General features: G+C 41.6%; 1 protein-coding gene across 1 annotated transcript in view; it reads right to left on the bottom strand.

Moving 5' to 3' along the window:
- The window catches only part of ccdc57 (coiled-coil domain containing 57), a 44,842-nt gene that overhangs the window by 7,496 nt on the left and 10,815 nt on the right, over positions 1–26,531 (bottom strand). Inside the window, exons 7-15 of the mRNA XM_041963147.1 lie at positions 25,692–25,802; positions 25,351–25,502; positions 25,204–25,278; positions 19,698–19,889; positions 18,798–18,960; positions 5,710–5,802; positions 1,400–1,655; positions 851–930; positions 299–527 (exon numbers count right to left, since the gene is read on the bottom strand). Of these exons, the coding sequence (XP_041819081.1) occupies positions 299–527; positions 851–930; positions 1,400–1,655; positions 5,710–5,802; positions 18,798–18,960; positions 19,698–19,889; positions 25,204–25,278; positions 25,351–25,502; positions 25,692–25,802 (1,351 nt within the window). The remainder of the gene's footprint in view (positions 1–298; positions 528–850; positions 931–1,399; positions 1,656–5,709; positions 5,803–18,797; positions 18,961–19,697; positions 19,890–25,203; positions 25,279–25,350; positions 25,503–25,691; positions 25,803–26,531) is intronic.

Below are 26,531 nucleotides of genomic sequence, written 5' to 3'. Positions count from 1 at the left end.
TGGAATAATTGAGCACCAGGTATTCCTGCCAACTGTCAAAGTCTAAGGTTCCAAAGTATCCTAGCTTAGGCTTACTTAACCCTGATCTGTGAACACCAATTATTTAATTTAAAGTCTGGTTTAATTGGTAACTATGCCAATTAACTAGGTCATTGTTGCTGACCAACAGCCCCATCAGCCCAACAGATGAGTCATGGTCAGTTTTTGTACATGATATCCCCTTAAATCCACATGGTGTTAATAACATTGCCTGTTCTTTATTTTGTGTGTGTGGTGGTGAGTGTGTCTGTTATTGTACCCTTTAGTTTTGCAGTAGTGATCTGGCCACGAAGGCGGTTACCCATCTCTATCAGCTGCTGTTTTTCTTTGCTCAGACGGGCGATACAGAATGCTGCCTGCTTCAGCCTGGTATGCAGGAGAGGAGGGTTGCTTTTAGCCCCCTGCACATTTTCAAACAAGCCACCTGACATCAGACCTGAAGCGTGCTGTTGTCGCGAATATGGGTTCTCCTCTTGTAGCTGTGCACTCTGGGAGAACAATTAGATGAAACTTGAAGGAACTCCGTTGCTGCAGCAGCTTACATATTATTTTCCCATCATCTCACATAACTGACTGGTGAACTGACCCTAACTGATGAAACATTGACAAACAAATGATAAACATTTTTACACATTACTGAGAAACAATAAAAGGCAATTATCTTGCCCACTTTTGACATTTGTGTGTTGGTGTAGAAAAACTGTCTCACAGTCATGCCTCTGCACTAAAGATAGCTTTAACTCCAAACCACTGGTCCAGGTAGTCACCTGGGTGGAACTGACTTAACTAGTTGACTGATTTCCTTCACTACCTGTTCCATGATGTGTGCCCTTCTGACCTCCTGCTTCGTCAAAGCTCCGATGTTGACTTGTTTCTTCAGGCAAAGATAACCTGAGGATCCATACCACGTACAAGAGGAAAAAGACAAATTACCACAAAATGTCTTTTTTTAGATAAATCTAATTCCAATAACATTCCAACTGAGATCAAGCTGTAACTTAGTTAAACAAATTGAGAGAGCTAAGCATGGATATGATCACAGCTTACAGTTTAAGTCTTCAATAAAGGTTGCATTGAAATTAAAGCCTGCACTACTACTACTACTACTACTACTACTGCCACTTGGTGCAGCAGAATTTAGGTGTCTATCTGAGGTCTGACTACTAGTTTGATCTAAGCCAGAGTGAAAGTCTATCATTGAGAAGCCAGCCCTTGGAGGTCTACATAAAAAAGGCCAGCGTAGCTTGTCATAGTATGAATATGTTTTTTTTTTCACTAAAAATCGTTGGATGATAAAAAAAAACAAAAAAAAAAAACAAAAAACATCAACCATGTTTGAGTAAAAGAGTGCTGTCCACACCTGCTGGGCTAATATTGGTGGAAATGTCAGTGGATTGGGCTGGTGGTCCAGTGGCCATCTGAGCATGGGCTCCTTGATAAATTGGCTGAGGAGAGGTATCCTGTGGCCGGGCCTGGGGATGGGGATGGGGTTTGAGATGGCTGAGACTCTCCATGTCCTTCCTCATCTGGGATACCATGGCCCGCAGGATGCTGTTCTGCTCCCGAAGATGGCAGATCTCTTCTGATGCCATAGAATCTACATTTTGTGTGAGACCCTGCAGATAGAAACACATTCATCTGGACAGAGTAGTGTACTGTATGTATCTTTATGTTTAGTGTTATGTCACCTATACTTTACTGCTAGTACTGCATTAATTGGGGGATATTTACTCATGATTTGTGGCCCTTTGTTATTCCCTAGACAGACAGACAGACAGATAGACAGATAGATAGATAGATACTTTATTAATCTCCAAAGAGAAATTTGCCCTAAATAATTGATTTTAATTTGTCCTCATTTACTAAAGGACTGCATGAGGCAGGTAGAAAATCTGGGGCACTGTTTTATCTGACACACACACACACAGTGATTGACAGAGACAGATTAATGCAAATTAATTTCTCTCCACCACACTCCCTGCATGGTAAATGATGAAGATACACCTCACAGTCTCTTGTTGAGTCTCAGGTTAGCCGTCTCCATCCACAGGTCAAACAGCTGGCTTTCGGTCAAATGTCTCTGTATTAGTCCTTGACAGGTGAATATGCATCAGGGCTGAGTGACAAGTGTGTCAGATGAGATCTGTACCAAAGGCAGTGCATAAAGGCAGATATTTTTACACCTATTTGACGTGACAGTCTGGATTGCTTTAATTTACTATTTGGACCAAGTCATACTCAGAGTACACTGCCAAGTGCATCTACTCTCTCACAGTCTAGTCTCTGTCAAGTTGCAAGGTGTTTTTTGTGATGTCCTCTGATCCATCATAGAGCAGCCTCCAAAACTCAGTGAACAGCATCTTTGTTCTTAACTCCCCACTGATGCTATACACTATCTACTGTATTTTATTCTATCACATCAATATGCACCTCTGACATTCACTCCTAGCCACTCCAATAAAGCAAAGCTTCATGAAATGCTTGGGCAAAAACATTACACAGAGCATTGTAGAGATAGGGTTGTTCTTCATTCATCTTGTTTCAGCATTTAGCAAGTGGCTGACTAGAGTTTTCATCTTGATTAGCTTGTTGGTTAGCAATCGCTGTGCCACACTCGTGTGTTCCTTACCCTATTTGAGCCTGTATAAAACGCACCTGACTTGATGGCTAAATGTAGATGTGAACGATATGTCTTGCACTACATTTCATTCATCGTTAGCGTCAAGCCACAGCACATCTTGGTCCCACTTTTCAAAGAAAAGTCTTTTCTTCTGCTTGGGTTTGGTTTGATGCTTCTTTGTAGAACTTGATGTCCATTGTTTTGTTTTTTTTGACATCTCCAACAGTAGGTTACCTTATTGGATTAATTGGGTCTTCATCTAGCTAGAGTAAAATTTCAACAGTAATATCCAGTGGTGAAACTATCAACTACTTCATAGGGTTATATAATGGTCCCCCCACTACTGGGCAGATGGAATTGTAACATTATCATTATAGCCTACTCTGGCAAACTGTTGTTTATTAGAAATTGTTAACTATTAAGTTGTCTCAGCCTTTATATTCTTGCCAACACTATGTTAGTGTGTAATGATGAATTAGTCAAATGACCAGCTTTGCTAGCCCTGTAACATAGTATAATGCTATTTTGACATTAGTTTGTGTACTGTTACAGGAATAGTTTGTGTACTATCACAGAGAATGTGTTGCCAACACAAAATAGCCACTATAATTTGATCCTCCTCATCCTCCAAGTTATCACTCCTCTTAAAACGATGCACCACACCAACTGCTATGTTAAGGGGGACTTTACACCTACTCAGGGCTATTGTAAGATTTGAGCTCTAACTTGTGCCTACGTTGGAATTATTTTAGCTGGTGCAACCTTAAAAATGTTACTAGGATATTAACTCTGTCCTAAGTGAGAAATTCCATTCGAACTAGACTAGACTACATTTGACCCTACACATTGCTACTGTAACCCAGTGCAGGTCTCTTGCAACTGTATGTCACTGCTAACACAGCAGCTTGCCGCACCTCTTTCTGCTTCTCCTTCCCTGCATATGTCTGTATAATTTGTTTAGTTTGGACAAGTTGTAATTGTTCTTTCATGTCAGCAAGGACTGGCCATGTTTTCATGCTGCCCGGAGACAAACATATATGAAGATGAAGAAGAAGCGCATTATGGGAATATTGGAGAGGACGGCGATAGCGGAAACAGCTTCTTTTTCTTCTTCTTCTACACAAAACAGCTGATGAGTCGTGTTTGCTATATCAGAACATAATTGGCAAAGGTGTTTCCAACAAAAAGGCAAAAACACATGCATAAAAACTTTGTTTTCAAATTTTGCTGTTTCCACCAAGCTTTTTGAATGCAATATTTCAAAATGCACATAAAACACCTGTTGTTGCACCACATCAGTCTCAATTTTGTTTATGTCTGCTTCCCCCAAGTAAACTGTACAAGACAGAAGGGTCATTATGTCACAATACCAATGTTCTAATGCTCTGCTAGGTGCCACACTTTGTTACAAATTCTACTGAAGCCTATAGGAGATGCATGGAAAAGCACACTAAAACACATCTACAGCATATGATGTTTGATGAAGAAATGTTTCTACCAAATTAAAGAACACATTTCAGAGAATAGCTACTGACTGATTTTCCCATTATTCAGGCGGTTGGTAGGAAAGGAAAACCCAATGGTGGAAAATGAAAAGCTGACTATTCATGTGACCAGCTAACATTATTGGCTCAACTAGTAACTAGCATGCTGAGGCTAGCAACTGACCGGATCAGCTACTGGATCGGCTTCCCTGACAGTGCCCAGATCCTGCCTCACTACCAGCGGACTGGGTGCTCCCCTCTAACTTATTACTAGAATTATTAGTAAAAGGTAGTAGTACTGATAGTATTATATAAATATTAGGAGTTAACATTAGTGTACATTTTTTATCTTTATTAGTATCAGTCCTTTTTTTGTTTTTTACTTATATCCCTATACTTTCCTTTAGTTTTCTTTCACCCACCCTATAGACCAACTGTTCAGAACGCAGACATGCACTTAGAGGCACACACACACATCAGACATATATCAGATAGTTGGTCACATCTCTGTCAGATCCAGACAGAGGATCGCAGGAGGTAGAGCGTAGCCCTTGTAGATGGGCACAGTGTGGCTGACACTGTCACCGGAGTCCATTACAATACCTGTGGTACAACTGGAGGTGTACAGTGACAGGATACAGACACACACACACACACACACACACACACACACACACACACACACACACACACACACACACACACACACCTGTATACACCAACATCAAACCAACACAACACACAGCTTTTTTGTTTTGTTGTTTTTGTTGGTCGGGCGGGTGGGTTGACTCTCATGATCTGGTCTGGTGAATGCGGTAAAAAAAAATTTAAATTTTAGTGTGTGCGTATGTGTGTGCGTCTTTGCTTCTTAACTAAGGAAGTCAAGGGCCCGTCATACTAGCCTGCACTGGGACCCCATTACTAACTTACGCCACTGGTTGGTAAACAGTTCATTTGCTAATGACAGCATTTTGTTTTCATTTATGTTTTACACAGCATAACAACCTTTCTGCAACTGTGGCTGTACAACCAATAAGCTCCCAAGGGGTCCCACCACCATCACAGTGAAGATAATTGAAAGGGCCATCGGATGGTGAAATGTGACACGTGTGGTAAACCTTTCCAATATAGACGTTAACATAATATCTGGGGCTTAATGCCACTGAGCTGAGCACTTTACAGGCTTGGTTTGCTGAATTGCTGTTTACTCTTTTTTTATCTTTAAAATCAGACAAGCCATTACCAGATGTGGTCACATCAGCAGGGAATGCAGATAGAAGAATGATGCATTAACAACCGGACTGCACACTATCCAAGTCCTGCTCATTCTGTGTGACTGGGATCAGTACAGTACACTGTCATTATGTAAAAACAAGAGTAAAAACAAGACATAGGCCAGTTCACCACATAATCTATAAAACTCCATGTTGAGGATGAATGATTAGTAGGCTGATTCCATATTTGTCAGGCCAGAACCTGGTGGGTGAAGAATGGTTTGCTTTGCTTTGGTTAGCACTTTTTAATGGTTCTTTTAGTCTGCACAGATTAAGGTGGATGTATTCTCACTTGTATTGCCTGGTCTCTCTCCATGTGAACAGAACGCAGTAAGACAGTCAAGTCCTGCAGCTCTTGTTCTTTCTCCTTCAGCTCTGCTTTAGCCTGATAGAGACAACATGAAACCTCTGTTAGTATCATTATCATCATCAGCCTGGGCCTTCAAGCCAGCAAAAAGACAAAGATGGTTCTATTTCTGTCTTAGCACCGTGATAAAGGTGAATGCACTATTTAATAAGTCTTTTACTCCTTGATTGCCTGCACCTGGAGTCACAAATGTTCTTTGTAAAACAAGTGTGCTGAAACAGTGAGCACAGTGTCTTAAGTGACACACACACACACACACACACACACACACACACACACACAAAACTGGGTACATGCGTGCATATACTGTATTAATGTTTAGAAAAAAGAAAAAATAATGGATAGATGTGACAGATGTAGTACATTTTTTTATAGTTAAATCTGAAACATGTGAGAAAATAATATGACAGAGGGATAAACAATATGATCCATATGATCAAGGATGTTTAAACCTTTAACAAGTTCAGCTGCTGCTGACTCGCTCAAAGCTGTAAACTCAAAAGACAAAAGATCTTAAATGTACAGGTTTAACATGTATGGGCTGATTACCACTTACTGTGGCATTTTATCCAACATGTTTACGCATCATGGTCACATACTGTAGATCTCAATCTTGTTACATTACTTCTTGCAACGGGCTGCCGCATTGAGCAGCTCAACTTAACTTTTAGCTGAAGTGAAGACAAACATGTTAGGATGCGTAAGTAGAAAACCATATATATCGTTATCCTTTAGATTTACAAATGTTTCCATCCTGGGGCCATGACAGAATAATACATCTACAAACACTTGACTGGGGCTGCAGCCTCCACAGCAACATTCTTCTGTACTCATATAGAACAATCGTCTTTTGCATTATGCATGTGAGAAGGACTGTGCCACTAATGAGAAGAGATATGATAACTGTGATTTTGTTTCACAACACATGGAAGTTTCTTATTGTCGGGTTATTATGAGAGAAATTTGTGTTAACAAGTTGTGCTGTTTTAATAACAAGAATGTTGTGTGATACAACAAAATAAGGTGGTATGCAGTTATAATAATACGTTTTTTGTATAAACTGAATAATTTGGTATATAGTAATCAGGAAATTATAATATATGATAGGATCTGCCGCTGCCTCATTCGGAATTTTACCACCACTTTTCTTTAATACTATGAATGTCCAGTTCTCTGTGCATTACTGTGTTTATTAGACATGCTATCACTGTGGCACATGGGGCATCCAGGAGCATTCTGGGAGTGAAGGAGAGAGCTTGTGGGTGCGGTTCAGAGGTGGGAATTGCCTGAGATCACCAGGATCAGAGAAGAAATGATAATGCAGTGATCTTAATGCTATAATATTTACTTCAGCTTCACTTCAAGTCCACCTGAAAAAAACTATGACACATAAAGTTATTACATTTAAATGTTTACGTAAAAATGGAGCGGAAGGTCCAGCAGTGACCACAGTAAATCCAGTGGAATACATATTTGATCTCTTTTTAACATGTAGTTTGTACCATCCTCGCTGAAATGCACATGCAATGTGGAGAGAGGTGCACCTTGCAATGGTGATATATGTCTGTACTTTTTTGTTTAAAGTGGACCAACCAGCTTACAGATTTCTACCCTCACGTTTTCTGCTCTGAAGGAAGGTCTTCCACCACTGGAGAACCACCAGAGAGACACTGAAAAACAAGTGGAGTGACAAACAGAATAAGGCCGAAACTGCCGCTAGCACTGGCTTGTTTTTAGCAGGAAAGCTAGCGAGTTTCTGATCCACCTCCTTCAACACCAGATAAACTACAGCTAAAACTAGCCGCTACCTGCTGTTGAAGAGCCGTGAGCAACCTCAGCCACCCCACCCCACTTACTTCTCCATCTGGGTGCCATCACTGCCTCCACATGTCACAGACCATCCTGTAACTCCATAAACGGATCTCCACCTTGTACCGGCTCAAAGAAGACACGGTAGTGACTTTCGGAGCAACTCAGGGCGCCATTGGAGGGGAACTGGGGCTGGACTCCACAATCCCAGTCACCCAACATCCAGAGCAGGACCGCTGGCTTCTCCAGGGAGCCAAGCCCAAGCAACTGAATAGTTCCACTCCAGCTGAGATACCGTGGTCCAATTTCAGCTGCTATTGGTACATTTCACTGGTATATTTTATTGTTTAGTATATTTCTATTGTCTTAGTATATTTTCATTCTGGTATATTTTTATTGCATTTACAAATATTTTTACTGCATGATGGTTTATTTTATTCTAGTATCTTAATTTTATTTTATGATCTTTCTTATTTCTTATTATCTTGTTTCTAACATGGGGGTTGCAATGCAAATTTCATTGACATGTCATGCTCAATGACAATACAGAAATCTTGATCTTGATCTTGATCAAAGTCCAGAGGAATAAAAGGAGCAAAGAGTCGGCATCTAAACGCTCCCCGCCCTGTTGAATTGAGCAACAGGTTTGACGTTCTGGACGAGCTGGAATTCCCACCGCTCCAAAAAGACTCCAACCAGAACACTCTGCAGTCATCGCCCAGGTATGCACCTAAACCAGCTGACATCACGGTTCCCCAGGTCCGCTCAGCACAACCCCATAGCACAGACCCCATCAGATCTTATCCGGAGGCCGATAGACTCATCGTCCACGCAGGTACAAATGATATCTCCAAACTGCAGTCCAAACTGCTAAAGTGGGATTTTATCGACTTTTTCAAACTGTTTCAGTCAGGTGTTTTTACATCTGGCCCCACCCCTACCTGTGGCTGAGGAATTGGCAGTTTCAGCAGGCTGCTCAGCCTGAACACCTGGCTTTCCACTGCCTATAGATCCCACAAAATGGGCTTCATAGATAACTTTGATGCCTTCTGGGAGAGGAGGCATTTTTCGGGGCAGACAGACTGCACCTGAACAAATCTGGCAGCCGTCTGTTGTCTAATTTGACAAACGGCATCCAGCATCCACCTCTCCCCGCAGCAAGCCCACGCCTGCTGACCAGCCCATCAGTGATTGATGTCCCCCAGGTCCAAGTCACTATTATTTTAGTTCCACTTTTAGTTCCACTTTTAACAGTGAGAGCTGCATTACAGGACTGGGACCCTCAGACTTCTCCAACAATTCATCTATCCCTGTCATTAAAAAACCACAACAAAGAAATATCCTCTGGCCCTAATCTCAAAAACTTGAATTTTATAAACATACATGACCCCCCTGCTGTTCCTCCCCAAACTTCACAGAGGTCACTGAACATGCCACTTTTAAATGTGAGATCTCTTTCAAATAAGACCTTTCTTATAAATGACCTGATTTTAGAGAAGAATCCTGCCTGTATGTTTTAACAGAAACGTGGCTCGGCAGTGACAGACCTGCATCCCTCACTGAAGCCTCACCCCCCAGTTATGACTTTTCATATTCTATTAGAAATAGTAGAAGAGGAGGGGGGGACAACCACAATCCTTTTTCATCATCAATCATTTTATTTTGTGAATACGTGTCTTTTGAATATCACTCTTTTCTTTTTAGCAGCCCCCCCACACTATGTTTGACAATCTGCAGACCACCCAAACGATGCACGTCTTTTATCACAGAATTGTCTGAACTCCTCTCAATTATACAAGCTAAATATAACAGGATTATTATTTTAGGTGATTTTAATATACATGTGGACAACAAATCAGACTCTTTTTGTCATGCCCTCCACCTCTGGCACCATCTAGTGGCAGTACCTCTCCCTCCCTTCTTTCCCTGGCAGTGTGAGCATGACTGCCACGCTGGTGGAGGGCAGGTGCAGCTCATCCCAATCAGAGGATTGTTTCCAGCCGCGGCGGGGAGTGGTCACCTCATTGAAGCATTCTCCAGCCTGTATAAAGATTCCTGCAGACCACTACTCGACGCCAGTCCGTAAACAACCTCCAGTCAGTGCACCCTGGCTCTGTTGGTAACTTTGACTCGCATTCTGAAAATCCTGTTCGTTAACCCTGCTTTCTCTCTGCCTAGTTCCGACCCTCTCTGCCGCCTGAAGATCCCTCCTGCCACACTCATCTGCCTCTGGTTGACCTGCCTGGAAACTGCCTTCACCCACCTTCTATTACAAGCCAGCAACAGCCACACTGCCACGCCACCCAGCCCTGGGTGTACTCCCTCTCATTCCCCGTATCTGTCTGTCAGTAAGCTCTGATCTCTTGTTGATTGTTTCAGTTCAGCCTTTATAGGATCCCTTAGTTTATTAGCCTTGTTAACCTGTTCAGTTCTCCATTCTAGTTTTGTGTTCTGGTAGTTTTTTCACCTAGTTGCTAGTGAGCACAGGTAGCTTTGTTTTGTAGTTTTGACCACCACTCCCTGTGTTACATTTGTGTTTGTAAATAAATATTTTCATTTGGACGCAACGGTCTGCTGTGTCTTTGTCCGCGTTTGGGCCTCTGAACCTGATCCGTGACACTTTTAGTCTAGATTTTTTACTCTTACTCAATTAACTGCATGAATTTCATTCAACATGTTACACAGCCCACCCACAACAGAGGACATGTATTAGACCTGGTCATAACCCATGGCCTGTCAGTCCAGGTTTCCTCTGCTGTGGATGTGGGCTTATCAGATCATTTCTGTGTCTTTTTAAGGTGAACAGTTTTAAGCAACGGGAACAGAACATACTGTAAGGAAATGCTTTCTTACATCTGAAGTGGCTGCAAGTTTTATTGATATTTTACATGATATTCCTCCAGAGATTTTAACTTGTGATTTTATCGTTGATAATTTTAACAGTAAACTTATGTCAGCACTTGACATAGTGGCACCAGTAAAACTTAAAAAGGTTAAAACAGGGGGTTCACGTGGGCTCTGGACGGAGATGGTGGCGTAGCTGAGTTGCTCTGTAAAACCCGACACAAAAAGACAAAATTATCTATAATTAATCCCATTATTTTACACAGATCATAGTGGCTCAGTAATGGGAACATTTTTCCCTCTTCCCGAGAGTAAGATACAAATGTCTGGTCGAGAACTCCGGAAACTGAAGCCCCTCAAAGATACATCCCTGCAACGGATGGTGAGACCTAGCAAGAACATGGATGCTTTTGTTAGCAAATCCTCAGACAACAGGCTGGATACTTCAAGTGCAGCTGCTCAGGACAAACCTTCGCTGAGCCTCCTTGCTACAGAAATAAGAGCGATTTGCATGTCAACACAGATCATCGGACACGATACGAAGGAAATTAAAGACATTAAAGCCACTGTCGAGGTTACTGAAGGGAAGATTAGCTCACTTAGCTCCCGCATGGATGAGGTGGAGGAGCGTGTGTCAGTGCTAGAGGGCGCCACTGATAGATCCAAGCAGCAGGTCAGTGCCCTCCAGGAGATGGTACAGCTGCTCCAGGAGCACGTCGAGGATTTGGATAATAGAGGACGACGCTGCAATATCAAAATTCTGGGCATACCAGAGCTAAAATAAGGGAGTGACATGATTCAGTTTTTACAACGAGAAATCCCAGTCATGCTGGAGCTTCAGTTCACGACACTAGAGATACAGCATACGGCCTGTGATGATCAACTTTGTGAGTTCGGGTGACTATTCCAGGTTTCCTAGTGTTAGTTTTGTGTCGCAGTCTTTTGAGTTTGACTGGACTTGTACATAGTTTCTCTTTTTGTGTCTGTAATGTTTGTTTGCCACTACAGTGTACTACTTTAGTAGTAATAACGCATAAAATAAATAATAAAATAATAAAATATATGTACCCTTTCCTACCTTATGGCTAACACAACTGATTTGAAAATCGCCAGTTGGAACCTTAAGGGGCTCAATAACCTGACATATTTGAAATCATCTAAAGTTGATAAAGCCTTTGTCCAAGAAACGCATTTAAACATGCGACATGACATCTCAAGCCCAGGAACTGACAAAAGCAGAGGAGTTTCCATCTTGATAAATAAGGCAGTTAACTTTAATGAAACAAATGTACTAACAGACTCAGATGGTCGATATGTGATAGTCTGCAGTCAAGTATTAGATACGTCCATTGCTCTTTGTAATATCTACGCACCCAATTTCAATAAACCAGAATTTTTTCACAATTTATCACAGCTTCTCCTGGACCTTGGTGATATTCAGATAATACTAGGTGGAGATTTCAACCAAATACTAGATCAGGATCTCGATAGATCATTACCTAGACGCAATACAGAAAGCAGATCGGCAGCTGCCATCAGACAGCTTGCCGCTGATTTGGGTCTATAGGATATTTGGAGATTAATACACCCAGATGGGCGAGACAATTCATTTTTTTCTCCTCCCCACAGCGTCTACACAAGGATTGATTATTTTCTAATCTCTCAATCATTAGTCGATTATTCTCTCAGTTCGGATATAGGTAATAGAATCATCTCAGATCATGCCCCAGTTTTTCTCTGCCTAACAAAATTTTCACAGACACCTAAAAGCTGGAGATGGCGTCTAAACGTATCCCTACTGAAAGATAATAAATTCCTTGAGATGATACGGAATGAAGCATCACTTTTTAAGAAACAAATAATAAGCAGGACAGCACCATTTCTATTTGGTGGGATCCCTTGAAAGCTTATTGGAGGGGTAGAATTATTTCATATGCTTCTTTGGCTAATGTGGAATACAACAAATTAGAGACTGAACTTAAAACGCTCGGGGGGTAGGACCACTTTAAACAAAATAATTGCCACTAAATTTCAATTAAATAAATTATACGTTATAATTATTGTTTCGAACCAAACAGACATACTGGGTGATGGGGGAAGGACCTGGTCGCCTATTGGCCTCTTGCTTAAAGCAACAGGACAGAATGAGCTATATAGCTGGCACGCGACAGCCAGGCGGACATATTTCTACCTCCTCTAAACAGATAAATGACTGCTTTAGATCCTTTTATAACACTCTTTATTCATTACAGGGTGATCTAGATAAACAAAAGCTTGATAGTTTTTTTTGCTGATCTTAACCTTCCACAATTAACAGACAGAGGTAGAGACTTTATAGAAGCACCAATCAAAATAGAGGAGTTCTCTCAAGCAATCAGAAGCATGCCACCTAATAAATCTCCCGGGCTAGATGGACTGCCTGCCGATTTCTATAGAGCATTTGAAGACATTATAAGTCCTATATTGCTCGAAGTTTACTCTGATGCATTTAAAGCTGGTACCTTACCACAGTCTATGCACACTGCAGTCATATCTTTCATTCACAAAAAGGGGAAAGATAATTTAGACCCTAGTGGCTATCGACCCATTTCACTACTCAACTGCGATCAAAAGATCTTAGCAAAAATATTAGCAATTCGCCTGTCGGGAATATAATCCACATGGACCAATCAGGTTTCATCCCGAATCGTTATAGCTCTGATAATATTAGACGACTAATCAATCTACAGCAGTTAGTATATGACTCCATTTTATCACATGGATCAAAACTTTATATGATACCCTCATGCCTGTGTTTTAACAAATGGTCTCATGTCTAGTCCATTCCAGCTGTATAGATCTACAAGACAGGATTGTCCCTTGAGTCCGGGCTTGTTTGTGCTTGCCTTGGAGCCTTTAGCACAGAAACTGAGGAATAATTTAGATATACACGGGATCACAGTGGGCAGTGTCCATCACAAACTTTTACTGTACGCAGAAGACATGTTAGTACTACTAACTCAACCAGACAAATCCATACCCACATTATTAAACTGTATAGTCGAGTTCACGGTGTTATCTGGATATCGTGTCAATGGGGACAAATCTGAGGCCATGCCAATATCAGGTTATTGCCCATCTACCCTCTTCCATCGATGGAAATTTTGCTGGGCTTTGAAAGGCATCAAATATTTAGGTATTTGAATAACTCCTGATTATAAAGATATGGTCCGAGAGAACATTATCCCATTGCTTCAGAAAATGAAATCAGATTTTAGTAGGTGGACTAAAATCCACCTCTCACTCTGGGGGAAAATACATTCTGTTAAAATGATGACTGCACCTGTCATTTATTACATGCTATCTCATCTTCCTCTGAATATGCCAGAGTCCTACTTTAGAGATTTTGACACTTATTTTAGATTTTCTCTGGGGCAATTCACGTCACCGTTTATGAATAAAGAAACTACAGGCCCACACAAAGAAAGGGGGCTTTGGGGTATTCAATCGTTCGCAACTGGACCTCGTCAGTTTGAAGACGTCTTAGAAGACGTTTCACCTCTCATCCAAGCATATGTGTCTGGTGTATCAGAGAAACTCAGGCGAATCTTCAACAAACACAACATCCCGGTACATTTCAAACCTGGGAACACTCTCAGACAAAGACTGGTGCACCCCAAAGACCGGACACCTCACACTCAGAAGAACAATCTGGTGTATGCAGTCCAGTGCAGTGAGGAATGCACAGACTTATATATTGGGGAAACCAAACAGCCACTGAGCAGACGCATGGCACAACACAGAAGGGCTAACTCTTCAGGGCTGGACTCAGCTGTTTACCTGCGTCTCAAGGAGAAAGCACACTCCTTTGAGGAAAAAATGTGCATATTATGGACAGAGAAGACAGATGGTTTGAAAGAGGAGTAAGAGAAGGCATCTATGTCAAGGTTGAAAAACCATCTCTGAACAGAGGGGGAGGTCTGAGACATCTCCCACATACAATGCTGTCCTTTCATCTTTCCCAAAGAGATTCAAAAATTTAGCCTCTGAGGATAAACAACAAAGCCATTCACACATGGCTCAAGAAGCCCCCACTGACGACAATGGGACACTAACGAGGCAAACGACTGTCGACTGTCGTTGACACCCAAGGGTTGCACCCTACCCCACCTTAATGGGGGATCGTTTGCCTCACTATAGAGTGATACCATACTTGGTTTTGGGGGTTGGCCTCACTCAGAGGATGAATACTTGAACCTAACACCATTTCATTGGACTAGAGCTGTCCTATCTAGTCTGGTGCACATGAACTGATGAAGCCTGCTCGAATGAGAGGCGAAACGTCTTCTAAGACAAACTGACAAGGTCCAGTTGCGAACGATTGAATGCCCAAAAGCTTACAATGACCGGGATGAATGAGAATATTCACAGGCAAAGAAAGGGGGATTTTCTCTTCCCAATCTTAGATGGTACTGCTGGGCTTTCAATATGAAGTATATAAGAACATGGTTACCCAACAACAAGACAGGGGATAAACCAAGTTGGTTCCAAATAGAGGCTGAAGTAAGTGGAGGGCTGTCCCCTTGGTCTGAGTTATTTGGCACAAAACTGCCACTACAGAATGATAACCCTATTATTGCCAATACTAAATTAATGAGGCATAAACTACATAGAGCGGGCCGTTGGGACTTTTTCCAAATCCACTCATGCACCTCTATGGAATAACAAACAAATTCTAATTGGGGAAAAACAGTTAACTGGACCATTTGGCAAAAAGCAGGGATAATTTATATTTTACATTTATTTGATAGCAATAGGAAGCATTTTTTAAGTTTCAACCAAATACGGGATAGATACAAATTATCTCATAATCAATGCTGGAGGTATGTCCAAATACAAAGTGTCTTGTCTAAATGGTTAGGAGGCCCGCTTACCTGCCCTATAGGCAGGCCAACTGAAGATCTGCTGATTAAGTCAAGCTCAGGCAGAGGCATTACCCTTAAGATTAATAGTTTATTACAGGAACAACTGTGTGACCCTTTACTTAAGGTTAAGAAGCACTGGGCAGGTGATATGGAGATGTGCATATCCCCTGAGGATTGGGAATCATGTTTAAAGAACATTTATACAATGTACAAAGAAATAGGTAATAAGTTCATTCATAGATGGCATCAGACACCAGAACAACTTTATAACTGGAACTTAATACCAGTAGACTCTTGTTGGAGATGCGGCGGAGGTGGTGCCTCTATACTACATATACTCTGGACATATCCAGTACTTAAAGACTGGTGGAATAACATCCATCAGATTAGATTTGAAGTCTTGCACAAAAAGTTTCAAATTTCTGCAAAACTGTCTATCTTGGGATAGACTACGGAGCTTCAGGACAAAGACTTTTCATGTTTTGAGAAAAGATGGATTGTTTTGGCTCTCACAACAGCTAAACGGATATTACTAAGGCACTGGAGGAAAAAACGTCCACCCCCCTATGAAGAATGGTCTACAGCAATGGCACAACTAGCTGCTTATGATAGGGTGATGAACTCTCTACTAGATAGACTGGATCAATATATCTCCACATGGAGCCGCTTTATGGACTGGCTGACAGTGAGCTGATGGTCAACCTGCGACTGTGATTATGGCAGTGATTTGTACTTGATGTGTAATTGATTGTTGAGCAGTGTCAGTGTGGTGGCTTGTGTTTTTGTGTTTCTGTCTGTTTTTTGTTTTGTCGTTCACCCGTTTGTTGCTTGTATTTGTTTGAAAAATAATAAACTGTCAATTACAAAACGGTTAAAACAAACTCAAAATCTCCCAAGAGAAACAGTGACATAATAAAATTGAAGAAAAACTGCAGAATAGCAGAAAGAAAATGGCGGAAAAACAAACTAACACTTCATTTTCAAATTTTTCAGGAACAGCTGACCATCTACAACAAGGCAGTTAAAAATGCAAGAAGAGAACATTTTTTAAAATTAATCAGTAATAATCACAAAATCCAAGAGTCCTTTTTACAACCATTGACCATTTTATTAACCCTGTTTTTAACCAACCTCTTGAACCAAACCTTTCATGGCTTGCAGTCCACTTCGGAAGCAAAATAGATTATTAGATCTAATCTAATACAATCAGTCTACAAATTTTAACTTTTTCAGAATCTTGGCTTTTAAACATTGGAGAGCTTTGTCCTGGTGGATGCTGAAATGTTCGAGAAAGTTGTCTCCCTGCTAAGTTCAGCGACCTGCCTTTTAGACCCCATTCCAACATCACTTTTTAAAGACATTCATAGGTTTTAAAAGACGATCTGCTGACCATCATTAATCAATCACTGCAGACTGGTGTTTTCCCCACTGTTTTTAAGACTGCCATAGTTAAGCCACTCTTGAAGAAGAACAATTTGGACGTATCATTACTTTCTACAGCTCAACCAGGGCAAAACTCAGGTTTTAGTTATTGGTACAGGAGACCAGAGACAGAAATTGGCTAGCAAACTACAAGCTGTCTCTTTTAGCCCATGTCAACAAGTTAAAAATCTTGGTGTAACATTTGACGCAGAATTGAATTTTAAGGCTCATATAAAGGACATCACAAGAAAGGCATTGCCAAAATCTGCCAGTTTCTCTCTCAAGCCAATGCAGAGACACTTATTCATGCTTTTATTACTTGCAGGATTGATTACTGCAATGCTTCCTTTTTCTGGTCTCCCAAAAAAGACCATTTCCCAACTACAATTACTCCAAAACTCAGCCGCTCGAATCCTGACAGAGACCAGAAAGAGAGCTCACATTACACTGATTTGTTTTTTAATCTTTGATTGTAAAGCACTTGGTGCTTCATTTCCTTTTGAATGAAAAGTGCTATAGAAATAAAGTTATTATTATTAGGGACACGGGGCAACGTCCCGAGTCACTGGCTCCTACAGCTATTTCATAGCTGCAGGAGCCAGTGACTCGGGGGAATATCTGGACACAAAACACACGTACATCTGGCCCAGACTTGTCCGCATCTCACAGTGTAATCGGTTTTTTGATAGCAGCTACGGTTTTGACACAATCGCAAGTTGTTCGGAAGAAACCGACAGCGAAAAAGCCGCTTTTCAAGGGAAGAGTTTAACAGGTGCAACTGTCATTTACACACACACCGGTCAATAACCCACGCACACACATCTGCAGGACAACAAGCCTGAGAATGATTATCTTAACGAGCTCAGTCAAAACAAGGGCATTGTTTGAAAACAATCTCCGTCCAACAAACAGTTAAACTCAGCTTCACCAAGCGCTTTGCCAAAAAGGTTGAGACAGTAGTCACACAAACACACACACAAGCAGGGCTAACCAACAGCTAAAAAGTGATTAAAAACAAGCACGTCAAAACTGAACAGGAACAGGTAAACAGTGGGAGAGGTGCAGAGGTAATTATCAGCAGGTGGGGCAGAAGTTACACACGCACACAAACACACACACACACGCACACAAACACACACACACACACACACATTCAGACACATATATACCATACACATCTCCATGTAGGAGCTGGTTGGGCTGCTTGTGTAGTTCAAGCAGACACACACACACAAACAGACGAAGACACACACATACGCAGTCACACACAACGACAGATACATAAACACACACACACAGACAAATGCATAATGAAAACCCCATCCCCCCGCCCCCTTGTTAACGCTGTTAGCTCTATTAGCTCTGCTAGCACAGTTAGCTCTGTTAGCGCTACCGCCGTTAGCGATATTCGCACCGTTAGCTGTTAGCTCAGTTAGTGTTAGCTCTGTTAGCTCTGTTAGCATTAGCTCCATTCATGTTTATTGATTCAGTTCATTAATTCATGTTAACAGAGACATGAAGCAGAGGAGAGAAGCAGACACAGACAGCTGAGGTGATCAACAGAGACAGACAAGGAGAAAGCCACAGAAACACAGCTGGGAGCAATTCATTAATCAGGGACTGACTGCCTCTGATATCTGCAGTTTTCTCAAATTGCAGCCTTTTTCAATTGTCCGCTGCTTCGCCATAGTTTCTCCTAGAGACTTCATTCAAACTTTAAAACGTAGATAATTTTGTCGGCTCGAACGCACCCCGTGTCCCTTTCAAAATTTCCCAGGGGGAATTTTCTAGTTATTATTACTACCGCATGTATCTGAGGCAGGATGTGTCACATTTGTGCCTGTTTTGCCGTTTCCTGATAAACTGTCTGATAATTTTTTTTTTCAATACAGAGCAGCAGCAGTTTCAAAAACGCTGAGAAAAATTGTATTCTCTTTCAAATCCCTACCTAAACACAGTAGGCAAACTACTTGATGTACACCAGTAAATCCATATGCACTGTGCAGTGGGGGTTGTGTGATGCAAGAGACTGACCTGGTCTCTAGCTTGGGTCAGGTCTTGTATTAGCTGCTCATTAGCAAGGTAATGTTCAGCCTTCATGTCCTCACAGCGTCTCTGCATCTCCAGTTCCACCTGGACTCGCATCTGTTCTAAGGCCCTCTCTCTCTTCAAACCAGCACTCAGTTGCTGCTTGTACCTAACAACACACACACACAGACATTTTAGAGATGACTAGAACAACTCAGACTAGGCCATATAATTTGGATCTTCAAAGCTACAAAAAAAAGCCCCCCCCCCCCCCTTGTTTTTTGCTTATCTTTGTCTTACCTTCAAATGACTTCACTATGACCTCTACATTCTCTTGAGAACAAGACAAAAAAACAAAAAAACTCTTCTTGGTTTTGAATCAATGTGTTTTCACCCATCTCCTTTTCTCCATCTCTTTCTTCTTCATTTCTCACCATCTAGCCCCATTTTCCTGCTGTCTTCTCACCTATCCAGTTCTTCCCTGCTCCTCTCCTGCTCAGTTCTGAGTTTGGTTTCTCTGTCCTGCAGGGAGATGATCTCTGTATCCTTCACAACCATCTCACTGGAGACCTGAGTGATGTAGTTGTCCCAGTCAGTCCGGATTGTTTCTACCTCTGTGCGAAGCCTTCGACAAAACACACGCACGCACACACACACACACGCACGCACGCACGCACACACACACACGCACACACGCACACACACAGAGGATATCTGGTAGCTCACAGCCTCTGGTGTCTGTACACACTGAATGAGCAGCCACATACGGTACACACATTTCTATGTATAAAATATACAAAGAAACATGCACAAACTAAAGCTTGTACCTAACAAAACACACACACACAAAGACAGACACACACGTGCAATCGCCACAGATATCAAAATAATCATTGTCTGTCTCACCTTTGGATTGTCTCATCTTTCTGTTTCATTGCCTCCTGCTGGTCTTCCCGTGCCTGTGCAGCCAGAACTTCCATGTCCTCCTGTAGTTTGACAACGTGTTTCTCAGCTTTCTGCAGCTGCTCTGTGTGGGCCTGACATTGAGCCTCAAGCTGTGCATTACTCTCCCTCAGGGCCCTGATCCCATCCTCATATCTTGACAAAACAACCATACAGTTCAAAATTAGGAGATATTAAGATATTTAGTGGACTTACGGTACCAGTGAGGTCTTGGTCTCATGGGCAGCTGATTTAGCTTTTATGCACAAGGTGACATGAAGTTATCTGCAGCTGAATGGCAAACAGGCTCAGCCACCAGCTTTGAGTCTTCTGAGGAGCTTAAGCCTTTCAGTTTTTGTCAGCCCACCACAGATTCCAAATAATGAAGACAACTACAAAATAACACTGCAGCAGCAATTCTCAATTGAAGACCTCATTGTTCAACAGAAGGAAGCAGCTAAAATTAAAGCTTCGAGCAGCAAATCAGCAGGTTCTAGGCTTCACAAAGGTGAGCAAAGTTTAATTCTGTTAAAACAATGAGCGATACCAATCACACACTTGTTTCATCATCAAAGCCTACAGCATTTTAACAACTGCACACTCAAAGTTCCGCCATTTGCCCCCCCCTTCATCGGATTTGAATGAATGGTGTGTGTGTGTGTGGGTTCACGGCCACACCTGTTCACTTCAGGTTTGGGCACATTTGCAGGACAAACTGTTAAATCAAAAAGTAAGAACTCAACTCAAACCACTGTAGACGTTTGGGATCAGTTTCTCTCCATCCTCACCCTCCGCTATATTTCTATCAAGTAAACTCAAGCTTGTGTGTCTGCATTCCCCTGAAGCAGAGATGCTGTAGGCACTACTGCACTACTTGATTAATGAAATAGCTAAGCTACACAAAAGCTATTTGATTCGGAAAACAGCAACGTCCCTCGTCCCTTGTGTACAGAGGTTTATTCGATTCTGTGAATTTTTTCATGATATTATGTAATGTAGACTATGAAATCACAAAATTATTTGCAATTTTTGTTTGAAAAACAGTATTCTTAAATTGTACTATTTGCCACCACAGTCTGTTATGAGTGGTGAAACCCTCCCCACTGAATTCAGAAAGTCTCAGCCTCTCTGGGATGCTTTTTTATACCCAATCATGTTACTAACCTGTTGCCAGTTAAGCTAATTGATTGTGAGCTGTCTTTTAGCATTTCACAACTTTTCCAGTCTTTTCTTGCAACTGTTGCTGGTATCAAATTCTAGATGAGGATATATTTTTCAAAAAACAATTAAATTTCTCAATTTCAATATTTCGTATGTTTTCTTTGTGTTATGTTCAATTAAACATGGGGTTTCAATGTGTTGCAAATCATCACGTTCTATTTCTATTAATGTTCTACAGTGTCCCAACTTTTTTTTAAACAGGGTTGTAACACAATACCATTCACTCTGGGCCACGTCTTCCACCATGGCCTTCTCTGACATCCACTGCAATTTCTATTAACATTAGTTATACTACCATTTTTAGATCCATAGTGTTGTATTATGTGCATATACTATATGATACTAATATGTATCTCTCTCTCTCCCTCTCTCTCTCTCTCTATACCGTTCAGGATGTGGTGTACACTAACCTCTTCATTCACATTACCTGAGGTTGGGGAGACAGAGGAAGCACCACCCCAGGTGTTGCAGGCCAATGCTAAACTAGATAGTAAGCAATGATGTAGCTAGACTTTGATAGCTAGTGACACAGCCTGAGTGGTGCCACATTGGTTGGTGACAAATGTTTCACTTTGTGCAGAAGTGATGTGGTTTTACGCACAAGGTGAGGGATGATGCACTCTGTGTAGCAATAGTGCTCAGTCACAAAACTATAAAGATCCACACCTATTCTGTTTCTAAAAATTGACATACTGGTTCTACTGACTACTAGTTGATCATGATGAAGAAAAGCCCTGATACAGAGACAGAATTGTTTTCCTGTGCATATGACCAAACAACTTCATCCTTCCAGTGACGGATGTTACAAACTGTGATTCCATTCATCCCACCCTTTGTTGGCTTCTGACTGTGTATGTAACTGTAAGCTCCATAAACTAAAACAAATGACCAGCCATGAAGCACTACACAGTCAATGTGCCAAAAGACATCAGCCTGCCTTCAAAAATCCATTCTGACAAATGTGGCACCACAAAAGAACAACATTATGAATGTATGTTTTTTGTGCTTGTGTATGTGAGATGATATAATATCAGTTAACATTTAAAGTTTAGTTAAGTTTAGTCTCCTTCTTTAGCCTGCCAACAGTGTCTGAAATTTTCATTATCATAATTTTGTTTTCTTTTAAAAGGTATATCAATGGGGAATTAGTAATTACATTGTTTTAAATGACATCACATATAATGCAGTTTTATGGCTAGTTGAAAAAAAATTTTGGTCTGTAAATTGTTTCAATTTACCAGCTACTGGCAGATTGACCAAAAAGTTAATTTTGGACCCTGGGTGGTATGCACACAGTGGAGTAGATGACCAAAGTGAATTTCAACAGAAAGCAACAGATAGCATGAGATCATCAGATGTCAGAAGCACCTGATGAACACCAGCGTACTCCCAGCGTAAAGACCGGAGATCCCCGCAGAGATACAGAGACGGAGAAGGGGATATAGAGCTGGAGCTAAGTGCCGGGACAAGAGAGAACAGTAAAAACCATCCATACCGTCTCTTATTATGGGGGATGCTAGATCTCTCCCTAATAAGATGGAAGAGCCAACGGGGCTAACCAGACTGCAGCGGGAGCATTGGGAGTGTAGCGTCATGTGTTTCATGGAGACGTGGCTGAACAAACTCATGCCGGAAACGCATGGCGCTTTGGACAATTTTCATCTGCTGAGAGTGGACAGGCCAGCGAAGGAAGGGTGGAAGCATAGCAATGTTTGTGAACAAGAAATGGTGTAATCCAGCACATATTAGTGTAAAGGAGCAGCGCTGCACAAGAGACATTGAGCTGCTAGCTGTTAGCATTCGGCCATATTACCTCCCGAGGGAATTCTAGCATGTCATCGCAATAACTGTGTACATCCCCCCTTCGGCCGACGCAGCATGCAAGCTCTGGGGGACTGTTTTGACACCACACCATCCCAGGGAGCCCAACCACTTCAGGCCGGTAGACTTAACTTCCCACCTGATGAAGACTCTGGAGAGGATTATACTTAATCACCTCTGTCACCTGGTGAGTAGTGAGCTGGACCCGCCACCTGCAGAAGGAACGCTGACGCAAGTCCTTCATAAAGACTGTTTTTTGCAGTGATGTATGATCTATCATACACCTAGTACCTTGCAATACTGCTCTTTTCCACTCTCATTGAGTACTGCATATATCAATACATAATAGTTTTCTACTGTGACATATACATATGTATTTCTGTGCAATATAATTAATGCTGTTTCACTTTATCCATTCCATGTGCAATCTATAGTCTGTGAAATTCTACAGAATTCTTGGCAGTATATTTGATCTTTACAGCAATATATATATATTATATATAGATTTTTTACATAATTATTTTTCTGACATAAGCCCTTTTTGTAATTTGTACGTATATTTAGTCAGTTTTATTTTGTATTTTGTATTTCTCTATTTCTATTTCCAATGCTTTATCTTATCTTATCTTAAGCACGGCAAGCAGGAGTCTTAGTGCCTCTGGGATTCCACCAATTGTTTATCATAAGATAGAGTCCACACACCCCCAATTTGCCGGACTTCTCTGCTCCATCCACACAAAAATCAAAAAAGGCCTCTGATCGTTGGATGGCTAAATCCGACCCCTGGTAGGTAAACCATGTCCCAGTTACAAAGAGGATTCCACAGTCTCCCATGTCCTGCTATAATCTGATATTCATCATACATTCTGCTCTCTGAGGATTGAATGCATTCAAGTGAGATGCTGAGCTTGGGTGCTTGGCGGGCCTCGGCTCTCAGCCTATTCCACACACCATCCTCCCTGATGTTTTTATCTTTAGACAATTACCCACAAGAGGACACAGTGTTTTCACGGGTGAGCACTTCTGTTTACATGGTCATTGATCTGTATTGATCTTTTTTTTTGTTGGTTGTGTAATGTTATCACATTTGAGTTTGGCAAGACCAAAGAGGTGTATGTTTTCTGAGAATTAAATTTGGATTAGTCCCTTGGACTAGTTGTTATACAATCCAATTATAACACATGCACATACGCTAATGTATCACAACCAATAATAAAAATGACATACCCCCCTCTGACATACTATAGCTTACCTCTCAAAGCCAACTAATCGGTTGCCAGAAATGCCAACATATCCACAATGGAGGGCATGCAGTATCAATTTCTGACCAGTTGTTCTGTGTCAATCAATGTAGTATCAGTAGTGTTGTGTTTCTCTCGATGGCCTCACATGTCAAACGCTCTTTAGAACTAGCATGTTTATGAAAGTCTATGTTAGATCCAATCTTCGTGATGAAAGTTGATCAACATTTGCACATGCTGAACAAAATTTCCTACAAGGGACACAGAAAGCTGCATATGCCTTATTCCAACTACCCTCTTCCATGATATCTGCTACTGCAAACAAATCTTTTTTCCCCATTATAAATGTGGCTTGGATACTTGTCACATTTCATCTGATTTTGAGATGTCTGCAGCTGTGCAGCTACAGTGTGCAGGAGTGCGCATGTTGCTGCAGCATCGGCCGATGGGAGGATGTACACAGTTATCGCAATGACGTGCGAGAACTCCCTTGGGATGTAGTATGGCCGAATGCTAACAGCTAGCAGCTATATGACTCTTGCGCAGCATTGCTCCTTGACACTGTCCCTGTGTCCTGGGTTACAGCATCTGTTGTTCACAAACATCCACTTCCTCTTACCGCTCTCTGTCGCTCTCCTGTCCACTCTCAGCACTTCAAATCTGTTCAAAACAACATGCGAGTCCAGCATGGGTTCATTCAGTCACATTTCCGTGAAGCACATGATGCTACACTCCCGATACTCTTGCTGCAGTCTGGTTAGTGCCATTGGCTCTTCCACCTTATTAGGGGGATATCTCACGTTCTCCATAATAAGAGACAGTATGGTTGGTTTATACCATCTTTTCTTGTCACGGCACTTAGCTCCAGCTCTGCATCCCCTTCTCCTTATTTCCATGGGAAAATCCGGTCTTTCCACTGGGAGTATGTTTGTGTTGCACAGTGCTAACAGCAGCTCCTGAGCGTAAACAATGGAGCCATGGTTGAAAGGATCTCCCAGTGTTGTTTTAAATAATCCAGAGAAGAGTAAAAAGCAAATTACTCATCTCACCAGTTGTACATCCGTAAGTCAGCGCAATCGATCGAGAGTAGTGATGGAAGAAACACAAGAAAAACCCACAAAAACACTAAAAGAAAGCCAGCAGCTGGCACTGATTGCCTAACTGAGAGGTTTGTCTGAATGACTCACTTCTTAATATGGTTATCTTCCTCATTCTTCAATTTTGTCTCCATCCATTTTAACTCATCCTCAAGCTCCTTTATCCTGAGACAGAGGATAAAACACATGTAAACACATATACACATACACACACACATACACAGTACAGGAGCATACCTGTAGTCTTTGACAGCAGTGAGGTCTTTGATCTCCTGCTCTTTGTGTTGCAGCTGGTTTTGTATATGCTCACAGAACTGCTTAGATGCTTTAAGAACCTCTGTGGTGTGCAGCTGAATAAGGGAGTGACTTTCAGCCTCTTTAGACAGCAGCTTCACTTGGACAAGGACGTACACAAACACACAAATGCAACAACAAATGATGATGATGATTAGATGTGAAAGGAAAGGAAAACCATCATGATTTCAAGAAAATCCAGCATGGAATACAAACCTGGTAATTATGGACAACATACTTGAATGAAAACACATCCTGTTAACAGAGGGACACCATCCGTTTACCCCCCTCACCTTGAGATCATGAGACAGCACTAGAGCACGCATCTCATCCATTTTCAAGTTGAGCTCATGCTCCTGCTGTCTGAGCTCACTGTCAAAAGCTGCTGTCATCTCCTGTTGGCCAGATGACAGTGATTAGAGTTGTGTGCAAAATTAAAAAATAATTATATTTATCATGAGATATAGTTGGAGTTGCTATAACTAAACACGATATCACTAGGTGCGTTTCAGTCCCTACCAGCCTCTACCTTTGTTTTTCTACCTATATTTTGTAAAGTGTGGTATGAATTCAAGGTGCTTGGTTGCTATACAGGGCAAACTTGGACCTTCTCAAATGAAAATCAAGTGCATATGGCGTTTTTTTTAACACAAAACAAGTACTGCACAAGTAAAAAAATGCTCTCAAAGGAATGAGTACTTTTCATGTTCCTTTTATAAAATGCACTTCTACTTCTTACTTTTTAGTTCACGACACTTGCAATTTATACCTTTGTAACATTTAGTCTGTTCTAAATGCAGTCTGACAGTTTGTCAGATCAGAGATCACTGCTGTTTAGTGTAAATGTTACCCAAATTTTTCAAGTAATGGCAAAGTTCGGGTCGGCAGGAACACATCCAGCACCACCACACTGAACATGGGGGCCCCCCCAAGGATGTGTGCTGAGCCCCCTCCTCTTCACTCTGCTGACCCACGACTGCACACAGTCGCACAGCTCCAACCTCCTCGTCAAGTTCGCCGATGACACAAATGCGGTGGGTCTCATCAGCAACGATGACGAGACGGACTAAAGGAGCGAGGTGAGCCGCCTGGCCTTGTGGTGTGAACACAACAATCTCTCTCTG

Source organism: Chelmon rostratus, chromosome 21, assembly GCF_017976325.1.
Source record: "Chelmon rostratus isolate fCheRos1 chromosome 21, fCheRos1.pri, whole genome shotgun sequence".
NCBI classification, from domain to species: Eukaryota; Metazoa; Chordata; class Actinopteri; order Chaetodontiformes; family Chaetodontidae; genus Chelmon; species Chelmon rostratus.
The sequence above is the reverse complement of the archived record's forward strand: the minus strand, read 5'-3'. Positions and strand labels throughout refer to the sequence as shown.